At 35.1% G+C, this 13383-nt stretch overlaps 2 protein-coding genes and 1 long non-coding RNA gene across 3 annotated transcripts; 2 read left to right on the forward strand and 1 right to left on the reverse strand.

Moving 5' to 3' along the window:
• Positions 1-4115: 4115 nt before the first annotated feature.
• Positions 4116-5462, forward strand: LOC120427064 (protein YIPF1). The gene is made up of 4 exons (XM_039591905.2): positions 4116-4362; positions 4424-4617; positions 4760-5038; positions 5095-5462. The coding sequence occupies exons 1-4, from the start codon at positions 4224-4226 to the stop codon at positions 5371-5373; spliced, it is 891 nt and encodes a 296-aa protein (XP_039447839.1). The 5' UTR covers positions 4116-4223; the 3' UTR covers positions 5374-5462.
• A 456-nt stretch (positions 5463-5918) lies between these two features.
• LOC120427168 (probable protein BRICK1-B) lies at positions 5919-6574 on the forward strand. The gene is made up of 2 exons (XM_039592031.2): positions 5919-6155; positions 6221-6574. The coding sequence occupies exons 1-2, from the start codon at positions 6038-6040 to the stop codon at positions 6328-6330; spliced, it is 228 nt and encodes a 75-aa protein (XP_039447965.1). The 5' UTR covers positions 5919-6037; the 3' UTR covers positions 6331-6574.
• Positions 6575-8989: 2415 nt separating this feature from the next.
• On the reverse strand, positions 8990-9596 carry LOC120427253 (uncharacterized). The gene is made up of 2 exons (XR_005606845.2): positions 9337-9596; positions 8990-9282 (listed from the first exon to the last, which is right to left on the reverse strand). It is a non-coding gene; the product is annotated as an uncharacterized LOC120427253 (long non-coding RNA).
• Between the last annotated feature and the right edge of the window lie 3787 nt (positions 9597-13383).

Genomic DNA, 13383 nt, shown 5'->3' on the forward strand with positions numbered 1-13383 from the left:
TATCTTCCACGGCTCGTGGATGTAACTTCTGGAGGTCCTGGTCAATAACGGAGTAGCAACTGCGGGTGGGCACCTATGCTTATGCTTATGCTTATGCTTATTGTTTTCCTGTAAGCAGTTCTCTCAGATTTCAGTCATTTGATTTTTTTTGTATTTTTCATTTTTTTCGGTGTAGTCCATATCCATACCTACAACTTTGTCGAAGACACCAAATCGATCAAAAAATTCCTTCAAAAAATACAGATTTTTGAATTTTCATACATCATTTTTGTATGGACAGCCGCCAAATTTGTATGGAAAATTATATGGACGAACAAAGTTTCAGTCGGATAAAAAAATACAAAAAAAAAATCGAATGACCGAAATCTGAGAGAACTGCTTAACATATTTTTAATAGGGTGATCAAATTTTGAAATCAATTATTCGTGTGTTATTATTATGATGATTTTTTCAATGCACCGATTGAGCAATTCTTTATGTTTTAGCAAATCGACTTTTACTGTAATTTTTATTTGGATAAAACTTTGTCCATCAATTCCTTATGTCAAATAAGCCATTTTCATCATAGATTTTTTTCATTCCAACCTCAATATAAACTTGAGAGCTTCCATACAAAAATGAAATCGTTCAAAAATCCATACCTTGAGAGGGGATTTTTCTTGTCGATTTTGATATCTTCGTCAAAGTTGTAGGTTAAGATTAAGACTTTTCAGAATTTTTAGTCACTTTTAACCACAAACACTCGATTTTGACAAACTTTACACTTTTAGATTAATTTAATGTTGATTAACGCCTGACAAAAAATTTAAAAAAAATATTTTTCATGTAAAATTTTATATTCAATCGAAAAAACTTAAGTGAATTGTTGAAGTGCACTATTTCCTAGTTATATCTATTTTTAATGTATAATTTATCGATTTTTTCTTGTAAATTCAAAAATTGTACCTGCTCTTGAAAATTGTGAAAATGCATGTTACAAAGTGCTACCAGCCCTTATTATTCACTCGGCGATATCTTGGTAACAATTGTTCCAGTTTTCTATTTCAAAAATTTAAATATTATAAATCGTCGCCATCGTGCTAACTTGTCGTACGTGCATTTTGGGCCAAATTGAGTTAAGAACGCCATTTTGTGCAGCTCACAATGCCTCACCTTTTGACCTTCACAGATCCCCAAAATTCGATTTCAATCCTGAGATATTCAACAAAAACCGAAAAAACTCCGTGCATTTTTGTCACTTTACATATGAAAGTAGTTTCAATCTTGTCGTGCTATCTTGTCACTCCATGAAAATTGATGTAAGTGCGACAAAAGGCCAAAGGGATTTCAGGCCAGGAAAGTCAGGATGCGTTTGTCGCACGTACAAGCTAGACTACCGTAAACATTTGTAATTATAACTCGGGACTCCAGCAACCAACTTCAACCAAACTTCGGGACAATGCACAGAATGGTCAGCCAAACAAAACGTGTTTGTTATTGTTTACATTGCGTGCGCTCGTTTTTGTATATTCAAGGTCAAACATTAAAACGCGTTTTTCTCGGAACGTCAAAATGGCGGGTGCGACAAGATAGCACGACGACGTCGAAATAACAACTAACAATTCAAAAGAGCGAAATAGCAATTATTTTTGAAATAAGTATTTTTCATTAGGTTTTGAGTCAGGAGAAATTTATGGAAAGATTATTCAATCGATGAACTTTTACATTGAATACTAATTATTCTGTGCAAACGTTCTCGTTTTTAAGTATAAAGTGAATATAAAATCAAAATTAAGCACCATCGTTCGACCCCCCGTTCGGAATCCTGGAGCAGTGCCAAAAACAACCGACGAACGACGAACGAGGACCTCACCGAAACAGTGTCCAGAGAGGATAACGCCGCCGTGTCTGGCCTGATAAGGGGGATAAAGACCCGCACACACACACACACACACTCGCACACTTGTTGGCCCCACTTTTGCTGTGTGCATCCTTTTTCTCTCTCTGGACCAGGATCGGCCGCTGTGTTATGCTCAGAAAGTGTGCGCATTTGCGAAAAGTTTCGCCGTTTCCAGCTGATCGGAATCTAACAGGCTGTTGTTGGCCGTTCCGGGTTGAATGGAAGGGCGATGTTTTGGGAGGTGATTTGAAAGTGGAAGTTGAGGAGGTGCCACGTGTTTGGGATCAAACTCGATACAAAAAATCAAGTTCAAATTCGAACGATACCTTTTTATTCGCTATTTTTAGTTTTGTATTTTTTTATGTAGAATAAACTTCGTCCATCAAAGCCATTTTGTATCATTGGTTACCGAATCGTGCTCTTTATCCTCTCGTATGCCGATGCCCAGTTCTGGGTGTACAAACTTGAGATCTGTCCATACAAAGGTGCCATAAGAACAATCGATACCGTCATCAGGGGTGGCATTGGGTCTGGGGGGTGAGTTTGGGTCATACAAAAATACTGAAATTTGTATGACCCAATCTCACTCCCTAGACCCAATGTCACCACTAATGACGGTACCCGTATCTTGAGAAAAGATTTTCGGATCGATTTGGTATCTTCGGCAAAGTTGTTGGAGGACTTTTAAGAAAATATGAGTGAAAAATCAAATTCCGATTTTTTATTTTTTTGACGCAAATTCGATTTTGACAAACATTTACCCCTTAAGTTTATTTTTTATTATTATTTTTAAATAGGTCTAAGTACTTTTGGGAAATTGAAATAAAGTACAGCATTTTTACTAGTGAGGGGAAATTCTCATATATGATTCGCAGGTTAAGGATACAGTCCTATTTGCATCCAATTCGTCGATTTTCGCTATTTAAGCAACTTATTTTGCAAAACTATTTATAGAAAATTATTATGTTTTACTAAAAAAATGCGGTTCGAAACAATACTTGAACAGCAAAAAAAAAATCGAAGCGGGTAAAGTTTGTTATAAATCTAACAACTTTGCGGAAGGTGAAAAAATATAAATATTGAATGGTTTCAACATTTTAAATGATTTTTATCATAGTATATTTCAACTATTCCTTTATAGAATTTATAGTGTTTACAAATAATGCTTTAAAAAAATAAAGGTTCAAAAATATTTGAAATGGCCTTATTGTTAACAATAACATTTGTTAGCGGTTGGCCAGTTGAGCTTCAGTATTTTCAAATAAGCTTGAACAAACAGAAAAAAAGAAAAACAAGGCAAAAAATGTAATTTAGATTTAGTTGATGATTCTTTAATTTTGATGGCAAGTTAAAGCTTTTTAAATTATTTTGTTATGTCATGATTGTTGGAGCATTTTAAAAGACTATTTTTTGAACATTTCCGTTGTCCTTAGTTATAGAGGCCACTTTATGAGATAATTTTAATGATTTTTTTTGTTATTTAACCAAAAATCTGCAATTATTTTTTATTCAAAACAGAAAAAATTACACACCTAGATTTTTTAACCGAATTCGGTAGTTTTCAGTTTACCAAACTGTTGGCAGTTAAAAATTCGATAAACTTTACCGAATTCGGTAAACAAATCTTAGTGTGTAAACACAATATAAAGTTTTTGAGTTACATCTGAATCAGTTTTTTATTTTATGATTTTTTTGCTATAGAAAAACTGTCATCTGGGAAAGATTATTTTGCATTGAATACAATTAAAATAACCGTTACAGAGAAAAATATCACAAGCCAACTACAAATTGAATTGGCTTCCAGAAACTGCTGGTTCTACCTTTCTTCTCTCTTTTCAAAATTAATTTATTTTATAGTTATTGCTCCTGCTGTCTTTAAATTTTTAAGTCCCTTGGTTTTTTGTTCTATAATTTGATAACTCCCGTTCTCGAAAGTCCCTTCAATATCGACAACGTGAGAGTCCACTGTATTTCAGGGAGTATTCTATTGGCCGAAGATATTTACAGTTTAATTTTTTTAAGATTTCGAAAATAAAAAAAAAGCTTCGCAAGCTTAATCAATCTGTTAAAGAAGAAAAACATGCATCATAATTCTTCAGCAAATTGAAAAACTGTCTATTCAAAAACCACTTATAAAGTGCCCAGCGGATTTTCCACATCGCGCATGCCCATGGGCTTCCATCATAAACAAACGCCACGAGCTGACGTAGTTGTCAAACGATGAACTGTCAAACCGAGTTGGATGAAAACAAAACAAAATTTTCTCGTCCGATTGATTTACGTGTCGCTTTGCGTAGAACCGAAATATTTTTTGTGATTTTTCAGCAGCAATCGAGCTTTCGGGATGGAACCCTCGGTGGACGATCTGCTGTCCTTCAAGGAGTTCCCGCTGATACAGGAGGGCAACTCGACCAGCGCCCAGCTGAACATTGACTCACCGAAGAAGGTTTCCCCGGTGCGGGAGACCGAGTCGCCCCCGGAAGGTTTGAAACATTTTAAATAATTCATAAATTCAGATTTTTAACAAATGTTTCATGGTTTTAGAAGGGGCAGCCACGAAGAGTTCGACCTTTTTCAGCTTTGAGTATTATCAAACATTTTTCGATGTGGACACGATGACCGTGGTGGAACGGGTTGTCAACTCAATTATTCCCAAGAGGGCACCGACGGACTATTTGCAGTTGAACATCGGGACTAGTCCCGATTTGTACGGTCCAATTTGGATCGTGATAACTTTGGTAAAGATTAATCTTTAGCAATCGCAGCAACCTTTTGATTGACAGATGTTGTTGACAATATGTTACCTTAAGCGTTGCTTGCATTGCTACAATCAAGAAAACAAAGTAGAAGGTGACCGTGAATGATTTGTTTTGCTTTTAGATTTTTACGATTGCGATTTCGGGCAACATGGCCAGTTATCTGCAGAACGCTGGTGACCATCACTGGCGGTACAATTTTCACCTGGTATCGGTGGCGGCCACGATCATCGTTCTGTACACTAGTTTGATGCCGTTGGCGATTTGGGCACTGCTCAAGTGGTTCGATCGGCCAACCGATCTGGACGAGTCCCCGTACACTCCGAGTTTGCTCTCGCTGGTCTGCCTGTACGGTTACTCGCTGGCCATCTACATTCCGGTGTCCATTTTGTGGACCATTCAGGTGACTTCCTCAAGTTACACATTGTAGGCGTCAACCTAAATTGTTTTTCCTTCCAGATTTCCGTTTTCCAGTACCTTCTAATGATCACCGGATTCCTACCCGCTTGGGGCCTGGTCTGCGTCCTGCTACCGGCCATCAAGCAGTCGAAATTCTCCTTCCTGATTCAGGTTGCCGTTGCCGGCATGCACCTGGTGCTGGCCCTGGCCCTGATGCTGATGTTTTTCCACCATTCGGGAACGGCGGCCGCCGTGGAGGACTCCAAAGCGGCCGGAATCCACGAGCAGGTCAAAACGACGGTCGCCGCCGTTTTGGCGCATAAAAATGCCACCAATTAGAAGTTTTAAAATGAGCGCACTCTTAAACTTGTCATTTGACTGTGAAATATTGTAATGTAGTTTAATAAACGTGGATAACAACATGAAAATAATTAATTTTAATTAGTTTCTTATTAAGAAATATTTGTAAGTGGAGATAAATTGACCAATATTTATGTTTTAAAAAATTATTACATTTATTTTTATTCTCAGAATTATTCAGATTGGGAACCTCTGTTTTTATAGTTTGCACTATGAACTATAGGTGGCAGTGTCGCACATTTTCAGATCTAGATGACAGCACCGTCCTTGTACACTCCTTCACATTTACACTTTAAATTACTGTTCTGAATAACAATTATTTTAGTTTTAATTGGTATGTTTATCAACTATTTTATTATTGGATTGGATAAAAACATGCATTTATAATCAAAACAAATCAAATATTTCTAAAAAGTGAAAATTTCCAAAAGTATTGCTAAATCACTGCCAACTACAAGAGTCAATTTGTACAAGTGCACGCACGTGCATGTATTAGTGAGATCTCCAAACGTCAAAATAAATACAACCTGACGTTTGCACCAGCAAATAAAAACCATAAGAAAACCAATTAGAAAGGCTCGTCCCTAGAATTTGTTTTGTATTTTTGACCCCGAAATATCCGAAAAAACTGCAGCTCGCCACGATGGACGCCCACCGGGAAGCAATCCAGAAGCAGATCCACCAGGACTGGGCCAACCGGGAGTACATCGAGGTCATAACGGCGAGCATCAAACGAATCACCGACTTCCTCAACTCGTTCGGTTAGTGTACCTGTGGCCTACTGCGATCGCGATTCTTTCTTTTCTATGCTGTTACTCCCTTTCAGACATGAGCTGTCGGTCGCGGCTTGCTGTGCTGAACGAAAAGCTCACCACCCTGGAACGGCGGATCGACTATCTGGAGGCTTGCGTGACCAAGGGCGAAACGCTGCAATAATGAATTGGGAAGGGAGGAGGGACCTTGGCGAGTAGCTCTAATTGACGACACGGTCACACCGCGGTGGATGGCCGGGTGTCTTCCAAATGTTTGGATTTCCAGGGGCGTGTAAGATTCCGCAAACACACCTTTCTACTACTCTGTTAGCTTGTAGGACTATGCGTAAGTTGTAATTTAAACAAATGTAATTACAATAATTTCAGGAATAAAAAGAAAGATACAATCACAGCTTTAGGCAAGGAAACGCACTTGGTATTTTTATTATCTTCTTAACCTGAAGACTTCCATCATTGACATGATTTTTCGTTCAAAGATATACATTTTGCATCGCTATCAATATTTTGACTAAATTCCTCCTACAAGTTGTTTAGAATAGGTAAGTGCCCTACACATGCTGATTCTTTTTGGTTACGATTATCTTATTCCTTGCAAAGTTATGGAAATCGTCATTAATCAATAGCCTGTCCCATTTTGAGGTCATGTCGAGGAATTTCAGGTGCTCACTTCTTAAATGATAGATTATGATGTTAGGAACAATGTTTTCTTAGACAAGAAAAAATAATAAAATACTTTCTCGCACCCCCTAGTCGATTTACTGAAAAAAGTCACTTTTTTGAACAAATTTTCTAAAATCGCTTGGAATCAATACAAAAACTGTTTCGATCAGGTGTGTATTATCTTCAAACGATAGGTTTTTGTCCATAGATTAAGATGCACTATCAATATTGGACCAAAATTTAAGTTTTTGGACTCTCCCAGGCGGATTTGTGTCGAAAAAATCGCATTTTTTCGAAACTTTTTTCAGAAATGTTCATTTAATTTAGGGTAGCCTATTTTTCCCAGTGAAACCAATAAATGCAGCTTGTAGGAAATTTCATTGCGAACATTTTTTCCTCTGAGTAAATGCAATTTCGACACTCCAGAGCCGAGATATTTGAGTTTTAGTGAGGAAAAAAGTGCCAATTTTCAAAATTTCTCAGAATTCAGAAGCAAGGCCTACTAATTACACGATGTAGCAAGCATATGTCTCAAAGGTCAGGGTATGCTTTTTTATAGTAATTTTGGCCGCTGAATCCGAATCTGAAATCAAATTTCGTGTAAACAGTGATGTTTTGGAGCTACACCCTTTTGGAATGTTATTTGCGTGTTTAAGAGGCAGTTTTTGTAAATATTGCTTGGTTTGCTTTAGAGGTCGTATCGAGGTGCTCCGATTTGGATGAAACTTTCAGCGTTTGTTTGTCTATACATGAGATAAACTCATGCCAAATATGAGCCCTCTACGACAAAAGGAAGTGGGGTAAAAAACATAAAAAATCTTAAAATTAAATTGCTCGCATTTTAGTAAAACTTCATCAATTCCCACTCTCTTAGATGCATTCGAAAGGTCTTTTGAAGCACTTCAAAATGGGCCATAGACATCCAGGATTGGTTTAACTTTTTTCATAGCTTTTGCAAATTACTGTCAAAAATGGTTTTTTTTAAACCTCAATATCTTTTTGCAACAGCCTCCAACACCCATACTCTTTTAGTTCAAAAGTTAGGGAATTTCATGGACTATAAGCCTACGGTAATAACTTTTTGGCCAATCATAGTTTTTCTCATAGTTTTTCGATTTTTCTATAACAAATATTTTACAACGTTAGTTATTGTCCTGTAGGCATCCATAGCGGCACTTTTTAGTCTCACTTTTGTCATATTTGAAATCCTCAGAAAATTCAAACTTCAATGCCCGTTTTACCCCACTTCCCTTTGTCGTAGAGGGCTCATATTTGGCATGAGTTCATCTCATGTATAGACAAACAAACGCTGAAAGTTTCATCCAAATCGGAGCACCTCGATACGACCTCTAAAGCAAACCGAGCAATATTTACAAAAACTGCCTCTTAAACACGCAAATAACATTCCAAAAGGGTGTAGCTCCAAAACATCACTGTTTACACGAAATTTGATTTCAGATTCGGATTCAGCGGCCAAAATTACTATAAAAAAGCATACCCTGACCTTTGAGACATATGCTTGCTACATCGTGTAATTAGTAGGCTTTGCTTCTGAATTCTGAGAAATTTTGAAAATTGGCACTTTTTTCCTCACTAAAACTCAAATATCTCGGCTCTGGAGTGTCGAAATTGCATTTTCTCAGAGGAAAAAATGTTCGCAATGAAATTTCCTACAAGCTGCATTTATTGGTTTCACTGGGAAAAATAGGCTACCCTAAATTAAATGAACATTTCTGAAAAAAGTTTCGAAAAAATGCGATTTTTTCGACACAAATCCGCCTGGGAGAGTCCAAAAACTTAAATTTTGGTCCAATATTGATAGTGCATCTTAATCTATGGACAAAAACCTATCGTTTGAAGATAATACACACCTGATCGAAACAGTTTTTGTATTGATTCCAAGCGATTTTAGAAAATTTGTTCAAAAAAGTGACTTTTTTCAGTAAATCGACTAGGGGGTGCGAGAAAGTATTTTATTATTTTTTCTTGTCTAAGAAAACATTGTTCCTAACATCATAATCTATCATTTAAGAAGTGAGCACCTGAAATTCCTCGACATGACCTCAAAATGGGACAGGCTATTAATCAATGATTGCGAACTAGGACGTCAATGATTGTACCATAAAAATTATAAAAATTTTGAAACACTTTTGATTTAGACCGAAAATTCTTTCAGTGGCTTCAAGAAGGCACATGCTGATTCATTTTGGTGCAGAAATTCGTTGAATTGAATTCAATACAGAGAATTTTACAGTGATGATCAATTTTCTTCGAAAATGATCAACAACTTCACCTTAAAAAAGTGTGTTTTCAAAAGTGTTACGATTTACGTCTTGGGTCTCGGTGGGAATGGAAAAGAACCACCTTTACAGCAACGTTTGCCACACACGGCTCCACTGCCACAGTTTGGTTTGGCTCTCTTATCTTCTGTCATCATTTCAGGAAATTCATCCAGCTGAAAAGCAGCGAATTAAGATTCATTTTGTCTTCAATATATCATAAAATTTACCACAACTGGAGAACACAGCGCTACTGTCAAAATTGCAAATAAAAAAATATAAATTTTTAACATTGTGAATTGAATTGGTTAGTGTTATTTAAAAATCGAAACTTAAAAAAAGTTGACACGAACAATATGTGCTTTTTATACAGCTTAACCAATAAAATTGTGATCGATTTTCTTGTTGAAGGCTGTTAATAATTTGTGTTCCGATTCTAATTGATTTCATACATAATTCCTACCACTTAACCGGTGTTTTCCGGTTGAATTATTAACACTCAAACGCTCGGGCAGTCATTTGACCCCTATTTTTTTTCCTAAAAAATCTCATAACTTTTGGTAGAATTGACCAAATTGGATGCTTCCGGTTGCAAAAGATCCAGATTTGTCTACATTTTGAACTGTCAGATGGGGGACAAATATGGTCCACTTTTACCGGAGATATTCCGTATTCCGTTGGGGTACCTCGGCCATCCTATTTGGGGTTTTGGTCAATAGAACAAAATCCATTTCACAGAAAAATGCCGGAAATGATGCAAAACTTCAAGGCATCCTTCTAATACATCATCCAGCAAAAATAATTGACATGGTTATGTCATACGGGGCACTGGAACCGGTTCCATCTGGGCACCAATCGACATCAGCTCAGTGAACCGTTTTCGGTTGGAACCTGTTTCGGTGCTCGAAGGTCTTGGCCATGTCATGTGTCTATGCAGGATGATGTATTAGAATGATGCCTTGAAGTTTTGCATCATTTCCGGCATTTTTCTGTGCAATGGATTTTGTTCTATTGACCAAAACTCCAAATAGGATGGCCGAGGTACCCCAACGGAATCCGGAATATCTCCGGTAAAAGTGGACCATATTTGTCCCCCATCTGACAGTTCAAAATATAGACAAATCTGGGTCTTTTGCAACCGGAAGCATCCAATTTGGTAAATTCTACCAAAAGTTATGAGATTTTTAAGAAAAAAAAAATAGGGGTCAAATGACTACCCGAGCGTTTGAGTGTTAAGGATCATTTTTCATTTTCAATTTTTCAATTCAAGTGACTCACCGCTTATAATCGACCTTCTCTAAAATCATCGAATTTCATCCACATTCGATCATTAATTTTTTTTTCGCACCGCCTCACAGTTTTTCTTTTTTCCGAAATTTACCGGAAAACTTCTTAAATATTTAAACTGTCATATGCTGGAAACAGAATTATAATTTTGGTATTTTTGATTAAACAACAATCCACCGTTTGAGAGTCTTTTTTTGTTAAAGGTCAAATAAATAAAATTAAATTTTGATCATTTTGTTTTTTTTGACTTACAAAAAATTCCAGAGTTGTCGATTGCTACTCTATTGTTTTTTTTTGTTTCCGAGATTTTACAGTTTGTTTTAAAAAAGATTCAAATAAACTAATCCAACAGTTAGAATTTGTATATTTTGTGTACTCTTCATATGAAGTTATCCGTAAACTTTCTTTATCAGATGTTAGTTATTATAGTACCCATGAAATCTAGAGTTATATTTGAAAAGGTCCATAAATGAAGGAAATCCCTTTAAAGAATTCTGGAAATCTATGTGAGAGTCCTTCAATAAATGTATACCTGTTCATCGTTGCCAATAAACCAACCCTCTACTGCCTTTTTTCGAATTTTTATTATTTTTCCCGTGTTCAGGAGGCGACTTTTGTTTTATGAAAAACTTTACATCTTTTGTTTTATGTATTGCTTGTTTTATTTTTATTATATTCATTTGCATTTTTCTAGTTTAGTTTATTTCTGTTTTTTTTTGTAGTAGAGCAGTTCTCTAGGATTTCGGTCATTCGATTTTTTTTGTATTTTTTAATCCGACTGAAACTTTTTTGGTGCCTTCGGTATGCCCAAAGAAGCCATTTTGCATCATTAGTTTGTCCATATAATTTTCCATACAAATTCGGCAGCTGTCCATACAAAAATGATGTATGAAAATTCAAAAATCTGTATCTTTTGAAGGAATTTTTTGATCGATTTGGTGTCTTCGGCAAAGTTGTAGGTATGGATACGGACTACACTGGAAAAAAATAATACACGGTAAAAAAAATTTGGTGATTTTTTTATTTAACTTTTTATCACTAAAACTTGATTTACAAAAAAACACTATTTTTAATTTTTTTTATTTTTTGATATGTTTTAGAAGGCATAAAATGCCAACTTTTCAGAAATTTCCAGGTTGTGCAAAAAATCACTGACCGAGTTATGAATTTTTTAATCAATACTGATTTTTTCAAAAAATCGAAATTTTGGTCGTAAAAATTTTTCAACTTCATTTTTCGATGTAAAATCAAATTTGCAATCAAAAAGTACTTTACTAAAATTTTGATAAAGTGCACCGTTTTCAAGTTATAGCCATATTTAAGTGACTTTTTTGAAAATAGTCGCAGTTTTTCATTTTTTTAAATTAGTGCACATGTTTGCCCAGTTTTGAAAAAAATATTTTTGAAAAGCTGAGAAAATTCTCTATATTTTGCTTATTTGGACTTTGTTGATACGACCTTTAGTTGCTGAGATATTGCAATGCAAAGGTTTAAAAACAGGAAAATTGATGTTTTCTAAGTTTCACCCAAACAACCCACCATTTTCTATCGTCAATATCTCAGCAACTAATGGTCCGATTTTCAATGTTAATATATGAAACATTTGTGAAATTTTCCGATCTCTTCGAAAAAAATATTTTTGGAATTTTCAAATCAAGACTAACATTTCACAAAGGCCAAACATTCAATATTACGCCCTTTTAAAATGTTTGTCTTGATTTGAAAATTCCAAAAATATTTTTTTCGAAAAGATCGGAAAATTTCACAATTGTTTCATATATTAACATTGAAAATCGGACCATTAGTTGCTGAGATATTGACGATAGAAAATGGTGGGTTGTTTGGGTGAAACTTAGAAAACATCAATTTTCCTGTTTTTAAACCTTTGCATTGCAATATCTCAGCAACTAAAGGTCGTATCAACATAGTCCGAATAAGCAAAATATAGAGAATTTTCTCAGCTTTTCAAAAATATTTTTTTCAAAACTGGGCAAACATGTGCACTAATTTAAAAAAATGAAAAACTGCGACTATTTTCAAAAAAGTCACTTAAATATGGCTATAACTTGAAAACGGTGCACTTTATCAAAATTTTAGTAAAGTACTTTTTGATTGCAAATTTGATTTTACATCGAAAAATGAAGTTGAAAAATTTTTACGACCAAAATTTCGATTTTTTGAAAAAATCAGTATTGATTAAAAAATTCATAACTCGGTCAGTGATTTTTTGCACAACCTGGAAATTTCTGAAAAGTTGGCATTTTATGTCTTCTAAAACATATCAAAAAATAAAAAAAATTAAAAATAGTGTTTTTTTGTAAATCAAGTTTTAGTGATAAAAAGTTAAATAAAAAAATCACCAAATTTTTTTTTACCGTGTATTATTTTTTCCAGTGTAGACCGTATCCATACCTACAACTTTGCCGAAGACACCAAATCGATCAAAAAATTCCTTCAAAAGATACAGATTTTTGAATTTTCATACATCATTTTTGTATGGACAGCTGCCGAATTTGTATGGAAAATTATATGGACAAACTAATGATGCAAAATGGCTTCTTTGGGCATACCGAAGGCACCAAAAAAGTTTCAGCCGGATTAAAAAATACAAAAATTAAAATTGAAGAAAAAAGACCGATTTCGTAGAGAATTGCTCAGTATTTGGCCTATTCTACCACCTAATTCATTTTGCCTATCTAATTTCTTCACGTTTTTACAGTGACTTTTACAATTTTTTGCTTGTTTTTCACATGTTCTGCTATAGAATGGCACCATCATTTTTTAAATTGAAAAAAAATGCGTAGAGTCATAGTCTGGGACACTACAAAAATTACTGCATACTTCTTTTTACTTCAAATATATGAAATGTTTGTAAAAAACACAGCCATAGTGGACCCCTAAAAAATGACTATTTTAATGGCAATGTCACATACAACAAGTAAAACTTCTAACCCTAAAATTTTCTAAAATTTTAAGAGTTCTTCTATCCA

The sequence above is a fragment of the Culex pipiens genome, chromosome 3, assembly GCF_016801865.2.
Source record: "Culex pipiens pallens isolate TS chromosome 3, TS_CPP_V2, whole genome shotgun sequence".
NCBI classification, from domain to species: Eukaryota; Metazoa; Arthropoda; class Insecta; order Diptera; family Culicidae; genus Culex; species Culex pipiens.

Excerpts from the sequence above, each read along its gene's own strand:
- LOC120427064 (XM_039591905.2), top strand. The coding sequence starts at position 4,224 with ATGGAACCCTCGGTGGACGATCTGCTGTCCTTCAAGGAGTTCCCGCTG. Across the intron at positions 4,363-4,423 it reads GACCGAGTCGCCCCCGGAAG|AAGGGGCAGCCACGAAGAGT; the intron begins GTTTGAAACATT and ends TCATGGTTTTAG. Across the intron at positions 4,618-4,759 it reads TTTGGATCGTGATAACTTTG|ATTTTTACGATTGCGATTTC; the intron begins GTAAAGATTAAT and ends TTTTGCTTTTAG.
- LOC120427168 (XM_039592031.2), top strand. The coding sequence starts at position 6,038 with ATGGACGCCCACCGGGAAGCAATCCAGAAGCAGATCCACCAGGACTGG. Across the intron at positions 6,156-6,220 it reads CGACTTCCTCAACTCGTTCG|ACATGAGCTGTCGGTCGCGG; the intron begins GTTAGTGTACCT and ends ACTCCCTTTCAG.